At 43.1% G+C, this 19,918-nt stretch overlaps 1 protein-coding gene across 1 annotated transcript in view; it reads right to left on the bottom strand.

The window, feature by feature from the left end:
• Nucleotides 1-494: 494 nt before the first annotated feature.
• Nucleotides 495-19,918, bottom strand: part of snd1 (staphylococcal nuclease and tudor domain containing 1) — a 187,277-nt gene continuing 167,853 nt past the window's right edge. Inside the window, exons 22-24 of the mRNA XM_041978025.1 lie at nucleotides 18,706-18,909; nucleotides 8,695-8,739; nucleotides 495-1,238 (exon numbers count right to left, since the gene is read on the bottom strand). Of these exons, the coding sequence (XP_041833959.1) occupies nucleotides 1,173-1,238; nucleotides 8,695-8,739; nucleotides 18,706-18,909 (315 nt within the window). The 3' untranslated portion in view covers nucleotides 495-1,172. The remainder of the gene's footprint in view (nucleotides 1,239-8,694; nucleotides 8,740-18,705; nucleotides 18,910-19,918) is intronic.

The raw sequence follows: 19,918 nt of genomic DNA, 5'->3' as shown, positions 1-19,918 counted from the left end.
AATGTTTGCTTTATTTTCACTTTGTACAGAATTTGATAATCTTAAACCTTTTAAAACAAAATATATATATCGACATCGGTAAATATCGGTTATCGGCCAAAATTTTGATATCACTACTTCCCTTTTACCCTGGCCATTTATTCCAGCTCATAATCATCATCGTGCATCTTTAATCGTCACAGATTTGCTCCTCTTCACACAAATTCTGACTCAGTCTCTAATCAATACTCAATTTAATATGATTAAGAAAAAAAGAACAAAATACTTTTAGTTTGCTTATTTTCTTTATTCAGCAGATTTTAATAGAATGCAAAGGTCTATTACGTGGAAACAAATTCAAACACTGTATCTGCTATGGCATAGAGACAGAAAGAGAAGAGACTGCCAGAGACAGGATCATTACCATAATTAGAAAGTAAACTTTACAGAAGACATGATAAAATGCCACATGAAGGCATCTGTATTTACTGGTCATAAAAGTGTGATGGTAAATAAACAACAAAACACTCCCCACAAAAACATCTGCAAATGTCAACTCACAGATATACAGAGGACAAAAATAAACTCATCCTTTTTTTTTTTTTATTCTTGTGGTCTGTGTGGCTTCACCTACAGTTATTTCTCTAAAATAAATCATTTTACACCTCTCTGCATCCTCACATTTACAAGATTCACTAGGGAAGCATCTGTTTGCAGAAAATTGAGCCTCTACCACCAAAATATCCGGTAGCTTCCAGTAAAGAGGAAAGCAGCTACTGGGTTAGAGCCTCTGAGTGCGAAGAACATGAATAGTTGAGAGACTTAAGTTTAATTATGATTCACAGAGGAAGTCTGTCAAGGAGGTGATATGAGGAAAAATACAGATTGGCAACAGCTTGCTTGAGCTAGTAGTGGCTGATTAGAAAATAAAGGATGAATAGAAGCTGATTATTTTTTTATCTTTTTAGCATTGTTAGGAGTTTCTTGCAGCTATAAAAGCAAGCTGGAAGAGACAGGAAAGAAAAAGATACAAGTAGAAGAGAAGCCAGACCAGAAGGATGAAATGTCAAAAAGGAAGAGTGAGTCAATGCTTGTCATTTAGGTTCATCTTCTCTCCGATGCATCGCTTGCCGTCCATGTTGGTCTTTGGAATGATGTTTACTGGATGGTCACGTTTATTTTTCTCTTTTTTTTTAACGGCTGTAGCCAAACTCGTCGGCATCATCTGCACGGAAGTCTCCGTAGCGCCAAATGTTGAGCTGGTGGGAAAAGAGACGTTAATGATCACAGTGCTGAAATGTCTCGTTGAAGTGAGGACTGGGGACAGTTAGATCTCGGGGAGGGGAGGGGGGCATAGGTCCTTTCAGGTCATTGCGAGGGCACCTGCATCGTTGTCATTTAATCAGGCTCTCTGTGCAGGCCCATCCAGGCTATTACATCTCCTGTTCCATTACACCGACGCTCCTGCATCACCTTAGATTTGTCACCTTTACAGCAATGCAAGCAGAAGAATGTGTCTGGATATTGGAATGTTAGAGAATTTGTCCAGTATGTGGAAGTGAAGGGGTTTGCAGCTTTGTAGGATGTTTCCTTTCTGGCTCTCAAACATGCACGTTCAGCTGTTAAGACTGTGATTCATAGCTAATTAGCAACTGTGCTAATTAGCACTAGCTATTAGGATGAATGAAACGAATGAAACCATTTCCCATTCTTCACATTGCTGCCTTTTTCCCCCCCCTCTCCTCCTTCCCTGCAACACTGACAGTGATTACAGTTCCCATTATAGTCTCCTGACTGGCTTATTGTCTGAGCATCCTGCATGAACACCAGCCAAATAGAAGTCCGTTACATGTGTAAATTACAACAGGATCCAAGTCTCTGCTGAAAGCGACGGTTTCCTGTCAGAGTTACCATTAGAATGCTGAATAAAATGTAAACATAACATAATACAGAGATTTAAAAATCTCAAACATTATCATCAATGGAACTTATCAGATGTTAAAACGTCAAATATGAGCTCATTTTGAATTTGATGGCAGCAACACATTTCTAAGAAGTTGGAAGGACGCCAACAACTGGAGGAGAATTTAAGTTAATTGGCAACAGGTCATTAACATGCATAAAGGGAGCACTTCAGAGAGGCAGTCTCTCAAGGTAAAGATGGACAGAGCTTCATCAATCTGAGACAAAATACATTAAAAACTTTGCAACACTTTTGGAAAAATGTTCCTTAATGTAAAATTGTGAAGACTTTGAAGATCCCTCCATCTACAGTGTAGACTATCAAAAGATAGAGAATCAAGAGGAATCTGTGCGAATTAGGGCTGCAAATAATGACTATTCTGATGGTCAATTAGTCACCGACTATTAAAACAACTAGTCGACCAATCGGATTATGTATCTCATTATAAACGTTAATTATAAATGGCTCTAAATTCACTTTCAGCTTTGAAATTTTGCATGAGGTTATGTAAGTCCGACGTTTCTCCTCTTTAAATGTTCGAGCATTGCAGACATACTTCAGTGCCGTTTTGCTCCCTAGTCCGCCACCATATTTTTGCCCTGCCGGACTTTATTGCGCATGTGCAACTCTCAGCAGAGATAGGATTAGAAGATGATGTCTCACTCTGTAGTTTTTGGTTGTTTTTTTTCTTTTTTGCCGACAATAGTTGATGGCTAAATTCGATTCTGTTCATAACCTTTATGGACAGAATTTCTAGGCGCAACCGAGGTGTTGAGGGGATCCAGTTCAGTGGCCTCAGGATTGGGTCTCTGCTCTTTGCAGATGATGTGGTTCTGTTGGCTTCATCGGGCCGTGATCTTCAGCTCTCACTGGAGCGATTCACAGCAGAGTGTGAAGCGGCTGGGATGAGAATCAGCACCTCCAAGTCCCAGACCATGGTCCTCAGCCAGAAAAGGGCGGAGTGCTCTCTCCGGGTCTGCAATAGGGTCGTGCCCCAAGTGGAGGAGTTCACGTATCTTGGGTCTTGTTCACGAGTGAGAGAAGGATGGAGCGGGAGATCGACAGGCGGATCGGTGCGGCGTCTGGAGAAGAGGGAGCTGAGCCAAAAGGCAAAGCTCTCGATTTATCAGTCGATCTTGTCACATCCCCCAGCCTGTGGCCGGGTTCTGTGTTAATGCAATTCACCCTCCGTTGAGGGTGAAATTGACAAGGCTGCAGTTGGAGCATCAGCGCAGTTTACAGCTCGAGATCCGGCGCATGGAAATCGAGGCTGATGAGCGAGTGCGCATGCGTCGTTTGGAGCTGGAGGCTCAAACCCAGTCCACTTTACCGGCGACTGTTGGCTCTAGTGGGTCTTCAGATGCTGTGGTTCCCTCTACTCCCTTCAACATTTCTAAATTTATTCAGTTTGTACCTGTATTCGGGGATGGTGATGTAGACTGCTATTTCGCAGCTTTTGAACGGATAGCTATAACATTAAAGTGACCGAAAGACTGGTGGGCACTGCTTGTACAATGCAGACTTAAGGGAAAAGCTCAAGAGGTTGTAGCAGCACTCCCTCTTCTTGACAGCCAACGCTACGACATTGTGAAGGCTGCGGTCCTTAAAGCATATGAATTGATACCAGAAGAACTTAACAGAGAATGCAATCCCAGCCGTATGTAGAGTTTGCTCGGGAAAAGATTAATCTCTTTGACCGATGGTGTTCATCTGGCGATGTGAACAGTTATGAATCTCTTTGGGAATTAATTCTCTTAGAAGAATTTAAGAAACAGCTACCTGAAAACGTGGTTGTGTATTTAAATGAGCAGCAAGTGACCACTTTGTTGACAGCTGCGGTTATTGCCGACAAATATGTGCTGACTCATAAAACACTGCGATTGGGGTGACAAAATCAGTCAAACCTCGTGTTCAGGAGGAACGCTCCTGTTGTTATTGTCACAAAGTTGGACATCTAATAGGAAATTGCCTGACGCTTAAAAATAGGCAGAAAGGCCAAACTTCGCCTCCCAGAGAAAAGGGAGTTGGTTTTGTCCATGGAATAAGCAAGGGAAAAGCAGTTTGCTCAACTCTGGACCCCTGCTTTGCTCCATTCATTATGGATGGCTGTGTGTCTCTGTCTGAAGATACCTCAGAATCTGTGAGTGTAAAAGTGTTAAGGGACACGGGAGCGTCCCAGACCCTCATCCGAGCTGATGCGCTGCCCTTTTGTGAAAAGTCTTATACAGGGTACAGCGTAATCCTGCGGGGAGTGGAATTGGGTTATGCGCACCGACCCGTTCACTTACTGCATTTGAAGACGGACTTGATAACTGGTGTTTTTCCCATGGCTATCTGTAATGAGCTGCCCTTTGCTGACGTCTCGATTCTTTTAGGGAACGACATTGCCGGAGGCAGAGTGACACCTGCTCTGGAAGTGATGGACCAACCTGTGATCTGTAAATAAACCTGCATGGTAGCCCGCGTGCAAGCACGTCAGGATAAAAATTTAGAGGAGGAGGATGATTTCACCTTGTCTAACAGTTTTCTCGTTGAATCTTTTACAGGAGACGGAAAACTGGCAGAGAAAGCATTGGAAGCTGCAAAGAACCCTGACGTAAAAGTTCAGGAGGTTCAACAGCCTCCTGTTTGCTCCTCCTTACCCCTTTCTCGCTCCCGCTTGTGTGACGCACAGATGAAAGAGCCCACGTTACACAGGTGCTTCAAAGAGGTGGTGAGTGCTGACAAGTTAGCAACACTTAGCAGTGGATTTTATGTTAAGGATAAAGTGCTTATGCGACGTTAGTGTCCGGTTGCTATTCCGGGAGAGGACTGGAATGTGGAGGAACAGATTGTAATACCAGCGCCGTTCCGACAGCAAGTACTGCATTTAGCTCATGATGATCATTGGGCAGGACACATGGGAGTGAACAAAACATACCGGCGCGTGTTGAAACATTTTTTTTGGCCTGGTTTGAAGCGGGATGTCATTCGCCATGTTAAAAGTTGTCGTGTGTCAGATAACTGGTAAACCTAATCAGAAGATTCCTTGTGCCCCGTTGCACCCGATACCTGTCATCAGTGTACCATTTGAGAAATTGATTATTGACTGTGTGGGACCTTTGCCACGTACCAAGAATGGCAATTGTTTTCTGTTAAAGTTAATGTGTGCTGCAACTAGATATCCGGAAGCTATTCCTTTACGCCGGGTTACAGCCAAAGCCATTACTAAGGCTCTGTTGAAGTTCTTTTCAACTTTTGGATTGCCACGGATAACACAGTCTGGCCAAGGGACTAATTTTACCTCCAGACTGTTCAAGCAGGTTCTACTTGATCTGGACATTCGGCACATAACCAGTACAGCTTATCACCCAGAAAGCCAAGGAGCATTAGAACGCTGGGATCAGACCCTAAAGGCTATGCTTCGAAAATACTGCCTGGAAGAAAACAAAAACTGGGATGAAGGAATCACTCTGCTATAGTCTTATACTTATATTCGGTCATTCACTTCGAGGACCTTTAAAGGTCTTGAAGGAGAAGTTGATGGACTGTGATACACCTCCGGAAACTAACGTGTGTCAATACGTATATTCTTTCCGAGCCAGACTATGCAAAGCCTGCAAATTCGCGTCTGAAGCCCTAAAAGTAGCTCAAGCGTCCATGAAACGCAGATATGATAATAAGACAGTTGTACGTCAACTTACGGAAGGAGATCAAGTCTTAGCCCTTCTTCCGCTTGCAGGAACCGCATTAGACTCACGATTTTCAGGACCACATGTGGTTAAGAAGCATTTATCCGACACAAACTATGTAATCTCGATGTCTGAACGCCGACGTAAATCCAGGACATGCCACATTAATATGTTAAAAGCCTATATACCCCGTATGGTAGACAGTCAAGTGGACTCTGCCAATGCTTTTACTATTAAAGATCCAGTTTCCCCGGAAGTTCAGTGTGGTGTCGTCATTGTAAACCAGGAAGTTCCCCCGGTAGAAAAACAGTGGTCAGAGACCCTTACTGCTAAGCTTACCCCTCGGTTGTGCAACTCAGAAATGCTTGCAAAACTACCATTTACTCTAGGTCATCTCTCCGAAAAACAACGTTCGGATCTTCTCGGGTTAATCAATAAATTCCATAAAATATTTCAAGATGTCCCGACACTTACGACGTAATTTCACATGACATAGATATAGGGAATAATAAGCCACTTAAACAGCATCCGTACAACTGACGACTCAGGAAACTGACTACATGGTTCAGAATGGCCGTGCCACGCCTAGTAAAAGTCCATGGAGCTCTCCTTACCTAGTTGAGACTAAACCCGATGGTTCCACTCGTTTTATTACAGACTACCAAAAAGTTAATGCGATGACAAAAATTGACGCCTTTCCGATGCCGTGAGTTAAGGACTGTGTGGATGCAATCGGCTCAGCTTGATATGTGTCTAAATTAGACCTGTTAAAAGGATATTGGCAAGTCCCATTGACAGATCGCGACTCTGAGATTTTGGCATTTGTAACCCCTGACAGATTTTTGCAGTATACAGTAATGGCCTTCGGCGTGTGTAATGCTCCCGCAACCTTTCAGCGTCTAGTAAATACTGTGTTCGCTGGTCTCCCTTTCTGTACCGCTTACTTGGATGATGTTGTGGTATATACTGATACATGGGAAGATCATCTGTCTGCTCTAGAGGAAATATTCACCCGTCTAGAGAGAGCCTGGCTCACATTAAACCTCGCTAAATGTGAGTTCAGCCAAGCCACTGTCTCCTACTTGGGAAAACAGGTTGGACAAGGAGAAGTGCACCCTCTTGAGGCCAAAGTCGAGGCCATCAGTAAATTCCCCGTTCCTGAAAATAGAAACGTGTTACGCCATTTCTTAGGTATGACGGGGTACGATAGAGGCTTCTGCCGTAATTTTGCCACTGTTGTCGTTCCCCTGACAGCATTAGTAAGTCCAAAACAGACTTTCCGATGGACAGACGAATGCCAACATGCCTTCAATAGTGCTAAGGCGCTCCTTCAACATGCACCCGTGCTTGCTGCTCCTGATCTCCGAAAACCTTTCCAGCTCGAGATCGATGCTAGTGCTGTAGGAGCAGGCGCTGTTCTTCTACAGACTGATAGCCATGGAACTGATCACCCTTTTTTTTTGTTTCTTCTTGCGGAAGTTCAGCCAGCACCAGATTCACTATTCCACAATAGAAAAGGAGACACTGTCACTGTTGCTGGATTTGCAGCATTTCGCCGTCTATGTGGGATCTTCATCTGCGCCAACCACAGTTTTTACAGATCATAATCCGCTAACGTTCCTGTCTAAAATGTAAAACCAGAATCAAAGACTGACGCGTTGGGCGCTCATTATTCAGTAATACAACCTACTTACTCGCCATAACAAGGGCACCGACAATGTCTGTGCAGATGCACTATCACGTATTAAAATCTCTGATGATGAAAATGACTTAAATGTGTAAAACAAAACTGAAATCAGAGGTTTGTGAAAAATTGTGAAAAGGATGGATATGAAGATGGAAAGTATATATTTGTGGAAGTTAACAATCTTTTGTGTTCCAGTGCAGTAAATAAGAAGACCTAGAATGCGCTGGACGGACAACATCTCTCGGCTGGTCTGGGAACGCCTCGGGATCCCTCTGGATGAGCTGGTGAATGTGGACGGGGAGAAGAAAGTCTGGGTTTCCCTGCTTAGGCAGCTGTCCCCGTGACCCGACTCCGGATAAACGGCAGAAAATGGATGGATGAATAAATTAGCTGTCGACTATTGTCAACAACGTTGACTAATCGTTGCAGCCCTAGTGCGAACGGGACAAAACTCAAGACAAAAACTGGATACTGGCGATCTTGGGGTCCCTCAGGCAGCACTGCATTAACACCAGACGTTATTTTCTACTGGAAATCAGTGCACGAGTCTGGAAGAAATGACTTTCTGTGAACACAGTTCACCCTGAAATCCACAAATGCAGGTTAAAGATCCATCATTCAAAAAAGAAGCCATATGTGAACAGGATCCAGAAACACTGATGTTTTCTCTGGACCAAAGCTTATCTAAAATTGTCTGAGGCAAAGTGGAAACCTGTTCTGTGGTCAGATGGATCAAACCCTTCTTCTAAAACGCCAACTGGTCTCCTCACTTCCCAGACGTTTCCAGACAGTTAAAAGAAGAGGAGAAGCTACACGATGCTAAACATCAGCCTGGAACTACTTTTTAAGAGATGTGTTGCTGCCATCAAATTGAAAATGAGCTCATATTTTCCATGAAACAGTAAATTGCAGTTTTAACATCTGATATGTTGTATATTATCTGTTGGGAATAAAATTTGGGTTCATGAAATTAATAATGGATTACATTTTCATGGTTCCTTTTAATTCTTCGTCTGTTTCAGTTATTTTGAGTGGACTTACTGTAACACAGGAATCACAAGTACCATCTGCTTCTGCCTATTCCTTCTACATTGTCTTTCTTCCTTTCTCTTTATCCCCCCAAATTTCACACGCATCCCCACCCCCATTTTCACAATATGGACCTGCCCAGACTGGGCAGCCCTCCATGTTAGACAATGATGACTGCCAATGTAACGTGTGACATCTTGAGAAAGAAAAACAGCAAAGAGGAAAAAACACTTTCTCAAAATGTTGGCAAAGAAAAAAAAGTTAAACTTCACCAAGAAGCAGACAAACCATAATTATTGGGACAAAGTGACAGAAAGGCTGGAAAAAGGAAGAAATGATAGAAAGACTGAGATACAGTTACTTACCCTGGCACTCTTGGCAGATTCTTGACTGTTCAAGTACTCGGTCACCTGAGGCAGAAAAAGGCAGGCCGTTAGCATTTAACCCAACTCCTTCACATGCAAGATTTTAAAAGATTACACTTAAATTAAAACATTTTTTATTTCTTCACAAAGGACACATGCTCATCTTCCCTGCAACACTAGTTGTAAAGAACGCAATGTTCATCAAGACAGCGCAGACAGAGTGGTTTTGTCACTGCAGGGAACATGTGAAGGAAGCATTGCCAAGTTTCCAATGTCACATTACGGCTCTGTTTGGGGTCATTGCTTTATCAACTGCATCACTTCACGCTTCATGCAACAATCACTCGAGATGAGAAGCTCTTTTAACTCCTCGCGCCCTCTAGCTTCGGGCCGACACCTCGCCGGTTTGTAGCAGCCATTTATACCCGGTGCCATCGCAGGGCGCCGTGAGGGAGGGGGCCATGAGCTAAATGGGGGTAAGCCCCAAGTTCTGCTTGTGTTTTCTGTTAAAACGACGCTTTGTTCTCCAGTATGATGCTGGAGAAGGGCAACCACACACATGCTAAATGTATGTGCAAAAAAGTGTCAGAGAAAACTCAAAAAGGGAGTAAAAACTTTCATATTCCAGACATGATGGAATCCAAATTTTAGGACAGTTTTCAGGATTGTTAACAAAATTTCAGTGCCTTCAAGTATGAATCATTCGTTTTCCTTATACTTATCATAAAGCTGTTAATAATCCTGGTTCTCTGGACCTACAGTAGCAACATGCTGAGGGTTCAGAGAGGATGTACAGTGGGGGGAGAGAAGAAGAGGAGGCCAGTGTGCAGCATTGAGCATATTGACTATTTCTGCTAGAACAACCATTTAGCCTCATTGAATGAACCAGTGATGAGTCATAGGACAGAGGGTTGGAGGTTTGGGGGGGGGGGGCGTTGCTTAGGTGATACACTGCGAATGTACAAACGCAGAAGTCAAAGTTTACTTTCAGTGAACAGCCACTATGTCCACGTGACAGATTCAACTGTGTGCTGTGTTTTGCAGCTGATTATAGTAGCAGATGAGCTGGCGTTCACACTCAGATGCACACACACCAGAACAAGCACACCAGATGTTAAAACGGTTGAGTGTGGACGGAGCTCTGGACTTTAATTGCTTAGCTAGCTTGTGCACACAGGCTGATTTGATAGATATGATGCATGCAGCACAGCCAAGATAACACAGCTACAGCTGGATCGAACAGAGAATATGAATAAGCAAATGTGAGTGTGTGACGGGAAAATGCTGCGACTGCACAAGGCATCCATCAAAGCCAACTGCAGAGGGGTTTTTTTTTTTTGGAAGGGGTAGGGATATGGCAACTTGGTCCTGTCAGGCAGATGTCACCATATGGGGGACCCAGTAGATGAGCTTTAGCAGGGAGCTCTAACTCCTCACTGTCTTTACTGAAGTTAGGGAGAATATGGTGATATGGAAGAGGGTCTCATATCTGCCAATATTTAAACACAAAAGAGAAAAATGACATTTGGGGGGGAGCTCAGCTTTGTAAGAAAGATATCTCAGTGAGATGGAGTATGAATGCAAATTATCCTGACAGATGCGAAGTCAAGAGCACTACAGTACAATATGCACAGATGAAATGCTGCCACACTGAAACGATCGGAGCGAGTCTTTGTCCTTTGGTCGGGAGGGTGCCCTTCCTGGCTCGCCCTCATCTTTCACTTCAGTTCAGTGAACACAACAGCCAATCAGCTGATAACGACCGACTTAAAGTTTTAGAAAAGCGTCGTGTATCCGGTCCTTTCACAGCTCTTCTGCTGGTTTCATGAAGGGAGGAAAAATGGCTCATTTATGACACAACAGAAGCGAAAGCAAACCAGTGAGGCAACGACCAGGAATGTTTCTCATTACAGAAAACAACTGTACAGTCATCTACTCAGATATTTAAGAGGCAGGACCGTCTTTTTAAAAAGGGAAATGTTCCAGCAAAGCAAAGACGACGTTAATAATGAAGCAGCTTAACGCTAACGATGCTCCAGATGAAATGAAGTAAGGAGGATAAAAGAGAAAAACACTGATAAAGGACATGGACATAAAAATTCTGTAATTTGGGGGGTTTGGGTACCAGAAGGCAGCTGGTGACAGTGAGCTGGGTCTGGATGACCCAACAGAGCTCCCATATGCCAGACAGAGGCCATTATGGTGAGCAGTGGCAGCACAGACATGTCCCTGAATGTGTATCATTAACCGTTAACATTCATTTAACTTATTTAACTCCCACTGACTCAATTTACCGAGCTGATGCACTGAAAAGACAAGACATGGTGTAATTAAAGTGAGTCGGTTATAATGCATGCAGGTAACTGATGAAAACCTCGGTGGGAGGCGGGGTGTAAGTGTGATATTTTCTGTAAGCTGAACGACAGGTGGTGTGGGTCTGGCGGTTTGGCAGTGGTCCGTTTGTCTGACTGGCTGTGAATCTGTGAGCGCTGGCCATCGTGCCATGTCCAGGTGGCGTTCTGGTAAACACGGTGTGAAAGTGATGGATGCAAGCGAGAGCTATCGCAGCACTTAAAAAAAAAAAAAAAAAGTTCATGTGCGTCTGGTGCGTAGGTGAACTGCCTCTTTTTCTTTCTTTCACAGCAAATAAGGGCAAAGGTTTCAGTAGCAGGTATGTCCCCTCAGCTCTTTCTAACCATATGGGATGTAAGGAGAAGATTACACAAACTCCAAGACAAGCAAACTCCAACCACCCTACTACATCCCTTTAGTCACACTGCTCCATCCATCCTTATTACATCTTGTTTCGCTCTCCTCCTGCCTGCAATCTCAGTCTCGTTCCGATTCCAGTGAAAGCAGAAAACTCAACACAACACAGTTCATCTTCAGAGTATCTGCCGGAACATAACGGCTTTTATGTCTGTAGCTCTCACCGTTTTAAGTCGAGTGTACTTGGCTGAACGGTGGATTGTCCTAAGAGACTTCTCTTGTTCAACACACCCATGCATGAATACTGTATGGCAGGCAGAGAGGAGGCCATGCTTTTGGGGAAGTCTCTTCAGACTTGTTTCGGCCCAAGTGGTAGAGAAGGGTCCTCGAATGCCTGGCGTGTGTGAAAGGGGATGAGGGGAAAGACTGACACTGAACAGTTTGATTTTGATTCATGTTGAATATGAAAACATATGCATGAATGCTTTAAAAGCAGCTGATTTGCATGTACTTCTGATTTTTCTTGTGCCTTTTACTACTGTGAGCGTTATCTGAGTTGTCAGGAAATCTTTGAAACTGAAATCTTTTAGTATAAAAAATTTTGTACGATGGTGGAAAACGGGCTGAAAAATGTGTCTCCTCTTATAGAAAACACAAACATGTACATCCTGTGTGCAAGTGTCATTGGCTCCATCTGAGGCAAACTGGAATGAAATCCTGTTGCTCGCTAGTCCCCTCCAGCATGGCTGTCGGAGGAGATCGGACGCTTTGATGGGAACTAACATGACAAGCCCACCAGCATGGGTTCATAGAGATAGGAGGTCACACTTATGTAAAATGTGCACATACAATTCAAGTACAAACAGCTGCACTGTCCAGTGATCTCCCCGAGGCAGCGGAAACAAAATGAGTCTTACTAAACATCAGCACAACAACCTCACACACTTCTCCTGTCCAGTGAGGAAATAATCCAAGTTTGAACAACCTGGTGGCTCCACTCCCCTCCTGTCCGGCATGTTCTCATCCACGAGTGTGTCGCTGTACGTGTAGACGTCTGCAGAAGATGGAATAGTACTTGTGAAGTGGCGCTTGTCAGCTAGGACATGTCCAAGGCCGAAGCAGTAGAGCTGGGGTGGGTGGCTGGTGGGGGTGTTGTCTACAAAAGTGTGTGTATGTGTGTGAGAGGATGAGAAAATGTCCATTAAAAGCCACATCCCCAACTGCTTGTAAATGAGGCATTGAGCCCTTGGTGGGAAGCAGTCACGCTGCCGAACAGCCATGCTGTGCTGTTCAGCGGGGCGATGCTTGGGTACGTTTTTTTATTTGGGAAGGGGAGGGGGGATTTCGATAGCTTGAAACATGAAGGCAGCCACTGGAAATTCAGTAAACTGCTGTTCTGGATGACAAGGTGAGGAACTTTTGCACATCAGAATCCAAGGCTACGTTCACACCCAAGAAATAATGGGCTGGATTTTTCTTTTGTTAAGTCTTTATTTGGCCCTTTAAAAAAATGTTAACATAAATAAATAGATGGTGTGAATGGTATGAAAAGGAATAAATAGTTTTTTGTGACTTTTTTCCTGTAGTGTGAACGTAGCCCAACAGGCCCAGACAGGATCTGTTCAGATCACAAGACACAATAGTTACTGTTATTGTCTTTACTTTGTTATTTTTTTGGTATTTCTGGTGTCCTCTGTGCTTGGGGACAGCTAATGAGTGACAATGGCAGTGCCAAATGAATAGTAATTTGAACACCAGGCCTCAGTTTGTTGCTGAAGTTCAAAGGCTACGACATTCCCATGAGGCATGTCATCAAAGTCCAGAGCAGCATTAACCGTACAGTGGACAAGATCATCTGAACTAATGTACAGTAAGTAGATGTGCAGCAGCACAACTGTGGTTAGATAAATGGAACAAGCCATCCCTGGAGGCATCCTGTGCATGTACGCCCTCTTCTATGACTTCCTGTATGGATTCCCCCACATGCAGCAGCAGCTCCATCACCACTCACAAATTCCATTAGCACAATTACCCTGCTGCGCTATTAACTACGCTGGGGGCTGCAACTGTGAACTTGAAGAGAAACACATGAAGCAGTTTGTTTAAAGATGCATGAATGACAAAAACTTGCTTGCCTCTCATGTGAACTGGCACTTCGAGAGGTCTCCTCTGCTTTTCGTAACTTCAGAGTGTGCTGCTTAACATCCACACATGAAAAGCAGAGCCTAAGTTTGACTACAGCATCAATACAGGGAAAGAGGATTTAGAGAAAAAAAAAATGAATAAAAAATAAATAAAACTATATTTCCCCGGGGGGCTCCTGGGTAATTAAAGATTCCAGGACTCAATCTTAGTGGGCTACCTCACAGCTGTTTTCCCCACAGTCTGCCTTCTGCTGACACACTCAAACACACATTTCAATAAAGATCTTCCACATGTATTCATAACCATCAGCTAGATGCTACATCTTAACCGGTCTGTAGGGAGCATACTGGAAGCTCGGCCTGGGTCGATACTGCAGACTTGGGTGCAGCTGATTGATAATTGTGCTGGTGAAGGAGAAAACGACACATCCGTGTTTGTAATTGACTTGTGATTAGCAAAGTGGAGATTATTAGCTTGTAGTGCTAATGAACTTTGCGGCTACCAGTGTCAGCGAGGTGAGGTGACTGGACGAGGCAGTTATCGCCGAGTGGCCTGCCAGAGTTTGAATCAGTCATGTCGCTGGCAGCTGCTGACAGAAAACACTGGTGAAAGGCAGCCGAGCACAACAGATAGTGCTGCTAACCACACAGCCATCTTCCACTTGAGCTGCCATGACAGACTCATTACATCTTGGACAAAGAAATATCAGGTCTGGGTGCGAGTTTCTGTGTGCTGGTCAAAAATAGCTGCTGCAGGCGCTTACTGTGCATCCAAACAGGCAGAAAAAATATATATTTCATATATAATTGTAATTCTACCAAGACTGGTACCTTCTTTCTCCTCTTTTTTTCAAATATTTTGCCCACATTTGTCTTTCTGCTCTATACGATCACTTGAAATGATAAAAAGAGACGCTGTGTCTTCACAGGGCTGAATCAGCTGATGCAAATAATCACACATAACTGCATTTTAAATCACAGCTCATTATCAGGCCACTGCCAAGTCTGATCTGAGCCACTCTCCACTTTAATACCTGGGGATTATTGTTCATCATGACATTGCACTGCAAGACAAAATGTAAATTAGCACTTGCGAAAGCCAAACAAGCTGTCTCCTCATTGTTTTCTAAATGACACACTGTAGCTCCACTTAGATAAGATGAACACTAAAAGTTGGGGGGATTAAAAAGAAAACAAAAAGGAAATGTATATTAATTTGAGTGGAAATAAAAGTATAGAGTGCAGAGAAGAGAGGCCTTGTATGCACAAGACAGAAAAGCATGGAATAAGAGGAAGAGAAAATACAAGTGAAGGAGTGGTGAAGAGCAGTGTGATAGAAATCTAAAGAATGATGTGGAAAAGATATGCAGGAAGTCTGACTGAACATTGTGTGGAGAAAGACATTAAGGAGGATAAAGGCAGAGAGGGAAGTGAGTGTCTAGGGCAGTGTGGCATGTTGGAAAGAAGAGTCGATGGTGTCACCGCCATTAAAGGAAGGGTTGTCTGTCCACTGTGTCTGGTGTTGGAAAAACATGGAGTCGATGTGAAAGGTAACTAAACAAGACGCTTGTGCAGAGAATAAGTCAACGGAGCAAACATTCATCATCTTTTGTTTGCCAAGGTTATCAGCACAGCCTCACAACAGTTTTTAAAACCCAGTGATAATTGTTTAAATACAAACTCATTTTTCCTTCTCCACCATTACTGTCTTTGCCTTTCCTGTCAGAAAATCAACACTCATTTAATCACATTTGTCAGATTTTCTGTTATACAAAAAAGAAAGAAAAAAAAAAATCCCAACTCAAGAACAGCAGATCGCATCAGTGCCAATCAAGCCAAATGACATGGTTGACACCGTTCTGAATGCTGCCTGGGGCAACCATTACCGAGTAGCTCATTTCTCACACCAACATGTTGATTACATGTACCAGTGGCAGCCACTTGTACCTGGCAATCTACAGCACCGCACCTCAGGGACCAATCAAATAAAAACAAACACCTACAGACTCGCACACACGAGCAAAACGGCTTTCAAGATGTAGATGCCACTAAAAAATGAACAGTGATAAATAAAGACACATGACGTGGAAACAGCCAAAACTGGATGCAGTGACAAATTCTTCACACGAGTCATGGAAACGACTGATTCCTTAGTTGTGTTGGTAATTAACTAATGATATCGGATGATGACTTGAACTTAAACCCCTCACATAAAACCCATACAGAAGGCATGCACAGCACATGGCAGATGCTTGACAGATTAAACTTAATATGACATTAAATCTGCCTGTGTGTGCACAATAAGCACAGTGAGATGCACACCGGATGTGAATTCTTTATTACACTGATCAGAAATTGTCTCAGTGCCATCAACCTACATCAACAAGCACACATAAGAAAAGCCTCACCTGCATTTTCTTAATGCATGTTCTCCACAAAAGAGAGAACAGAAACAATATCTGTCCATATGGTGTGGGCTGTGAGCATCTACTAAATCACAGCTTAAGGTGGAAAGGCACTTGGAAAAAGAAATAAACCCCTAACAGATTAACATGCGTGCTTTCACTCTCTTGGGACAATGCCACTCTTAAAGACCAGTGTTAACCTTCAGAGCACTTATGACTGACTATTAATGGTTGCTCAAGTGCCAATGAACATTACAGCCCATCTGTTATAGAACACTTTAGCACTAGAGTATTCCAATCCACCATATTCCAATCCCTAGGAATGGATAATGAATAAAGAACAAAATGGAACAGATAGGAAGGACTAGAGTCATTTTTACAAGGAGGCTGATAGTCTGGATGAGTGAAAAGGGGGAGAGGAGGAGTGAAAAGCTCAGAGTGCAGAGATATGATGCTATCAAAGGCATGGAGGAAACTTTTCTCTAAGAGAGGTAAAGAATGAGGCACTGATCCAGAGGGCAACAAAGGGGCTGCATCTTAAAACATTTTTTGGCTGTTGCTAAAGCACAGTAGCATTTTTTTTTGCTATTGCGCTAACAGCAGGTGTCATGGCCCTCATGAATCTTCAAGCCAGAATGTACCTTGCAAACAAATGACTCAGCCAGTAGATCACGAAGCAAGTATTTACCAAAGGAAGGGTGGTATCCAGTCATCTGACTGAGATGGAAGGCCAGAAAAGAAATGGTTTACGAAATTTTACTTGATGAAAATTGTGTTTAATTCAGATACCAACAACAACAGAGGTGCTGCCTTTCAAATAAGCCTGCAGACGCTAAGAATCAGAAGCACATTCCCTCTCCATTTAGAGGTATGAAAAGTCTCTGATCACACTTGAGCTCTTTTTCCAAGTAGGAAATATGGGAGATCTTAGCGACGGCTTTAAGCTTGGAAGCAGACTTGATGGATGGAATTATGAACAAGAAAAGCTTTAACGCACACTTTGGCAACAGTGCTGCTTGTTAAGCTTTCTCCAGATCAAAATATCCATCTGTAGCCAGCAAGGAGAGGCAAATGCATGCGGAGACACAGCTGTTGCATACTAAACAGAAACCATTTGATCCAACAAAACCTAAATCTGTGCCGTCTGTAAGCCTATTAGCCGAACGGGAGGTTTTAATCACTGTCCTTTGTCCATAAGGTCCATTATCCCGAGACTGCATTATGGCCACTGGCTACACTGTGGAGGTCAGAGGTCAAAGCACTCTCACAACGATGCACAGTCCTTTACTGACAGACTGAAGTTGGGAAGTGAGAAAGTAAATATGTTCCATTTGAGAGTGAATAAATTATTACAAGATTTTATAAACAATTGTTTTCTCCCACCAGCTTCTAATATAGATGAATGTACATGCTGATTATTTTTATGTGGAGTTACACTCCTTGGACACTTGTCTTTTTTAAATAAAACAGTTACTAATATTGGGAGGGTGTGCAGAAGCAGTAATTGCAGCAGGAATACGCATCTTCCATTTTTCTTTATCTTCATGCACAGAGCAGCTTTAAGTCTGCAGGACGCTTTGGCATAATGAGAGAAAAGTAAAGGAGCACTGCTTTCATGGCTTGACAAAATGGCCACCATCTGAGGCAAATTGTAGAGGTCTAAATGTAAATTATGTGTGACTGTGGACTGACAATGGAGCAGAGGTATTATGTCTTGTGTACCACATTATTAAACCTTACAAGCATTAAGTGCTGTACAAGCTTTTATATATAAATATATATATATAAAATGTAAAACAATCCATAGACAAACTGAGTTGAAAATAAGTGGTTCTGTAATGGAAATGTGGTCATTACTGAGCTGTTGGAAAGCTATTGGTGGTACATATATACTCATGTGATTTTTTTATCTCACCAGGTTCGCCAGCCTCGGCAACATAATGGTGATCCAGAAGTTTTCACGCGGCTACTTTTGGGGACACGCTGTACTTGAGCTTGTTGTGCTAATAAAAGATGGAAATGCTCCTGTTGGTATGCTGCACCTTGCAGATCGTTGCTTCTGTAGTGATAATTTTGAAGACTACTGCCAGTCAAACGGGAGAACAAACATCAAACCAGCTTTTCCTGAAGACACAGTTCAACAGCAGAGTCGTGCTGTGGACTTAGTAACATTTTATGCAGAATTGCTTGTCTTCTCTATATTTTAAAGTTAACCAGTTAAAATAAGTATCAATAGCAGTCATTTCACATCGAGCCCTGGCATGCAGGAAGGTTTGATCACTATAATAAATGAACCGATCGGCTTCAAATCTCACAGCAAATAACACAGATAGTGAAAGAGATGATACAACCAAGCCAGAGAGAGGCGAAACAATCGTTTCCATCATGTCATCAGACACTTCTGGTAACGATCTCAGCCTGTAAGCTGTAAATACAAACACTTCTTGCTTTGACATGTTAAATTGACCTGTTACAAAGCAGTCATTTAGCCGATGGACCCAGCAGTCGCAGTCGATGGAACGACTTGTATCTAGTAATATTTTACATCTTAACCCCAAAGGAACAAATGCTCAGGAGAGGCATAAATAATTCAAATTACATTATATTTTCTACCTCCTACTATTTGAACGGCAGGCTGACACTCAGGCCTCTTCAGTAAAGTGCGATTGAGCATTAATCCTTTCACACTCTTATTTTTTACTATTTGCAAATACAACTTAACACATCCCTGTGAATCCAGTCCTCTTACTTACCATCTTCTGCAGGTGCTTCTCCTTGCGGACGTCCACCATGCAAAAGCCTTCTTTGACCAAACCAAGGCCAACGTCCTCCTTCGTGTCTGAAAACTGTATTGTGACGTGCGGGCAGGTGGCACCTGAATACTCCACGTTCAACAGGCACTGGCTGTTCTGGATGTCACGCACCACACAGTCCACCACATCCGCACGGGCGTCCTCCTGAAGGAAGGAAAGGAAGTAAAGCAGGGATGAAGGATGAAAAAGGACAAGAAGAGTGGGTGGACAGGAAAAAAAGATTAAAATGATAATTAGTATGTTATCACTGGCTCAAACATACAGACAATAACAGAAAGATGTATGTGTGTGTGTCTTTGCCCCAGACCTGATTTCAGGTCAACAGGATCACAGCCAAACAAACCCTGCAGTTATCCGTCAATCATGAAGTACAATTATCTGTTCAGGCACTTCAAGAGAACTATCCAGAGGACCACCTCCTAACCAACCTCTTCATCTTGCAACTGTCTTCTTTTCTCATTGCTCAGATAACTGCCTCACCCTCTCTTATTCCCAACCTTGTCCTCTGTGAAAGGCCACCATTTGATTGAACATATGGCAGAGAGGAGGGAGGAACAGCTGCAATACAATCCTGACCTCGTGTCCTCCAGCAGTCAGCAGGTGAAAACAAGAAAAGCAAGCCAAATGCACCTTCAAAGGCAAGAAGACAGTTAAAAACAAAAAGCAAGTCCCCGGCTATCCTCCGTCCCCCACTACACCATCCATCTCTTTGCTTCCTTTCGTTCTAGCCCTGGTCTTGTCTCCATGGCAACCCCCTTCCAGCTAGCCGCCCTTGGGCGCGCGTGTCTGTTGTATGTGTGTGTGTTTGCGCGAGTCAGTGTGGAAAGGGAAGCTTGTTCGAAGCACAAAACTAAGGGCCTTTTTTGTCCTCCACTCCCCCTCCGGTCAACTTGTCACAGGCGCTGTGGGGAAGCTCAGGGCGAGAGAGGAAGAAAGAAAACAGAGAGAGGAAAGATGTCATCACAGTTGTTAAGAGACAACACAAAATGAATGAAAGCCCTGCAATGCCCCACTATTATCAGTGTGTGTAGGACACACACACACTGATGTGGGCAAACATTTTTTTTTTTTTATGAATTTGTTTCTGAATAAAAAGTGCACCTGAAATTCTGACTAATACTTTTAATTCACTGACGTACTGTAAACGTTTTAA

This window comes from Melanotaenia boesemani, chromosome 23 (genome assembly GCF_017639745.1).
Source record: "Melanotaenia boesemani isolate fMelBoe1 chromosome 23, fMelBoe1.pri, whole genome shotgun sequence".
Taxonomy (NCBI): domain Eukaryota; kingdom Metazoa; phylum Chordata; class Actinopteri; order Atheriniformes; family Melanotaeniidae; genus Melanotaenia; species Melanotaenia boesemani.
This window is presented reverse-complemented; position numbering and strand designations above follow the sequence as displayed.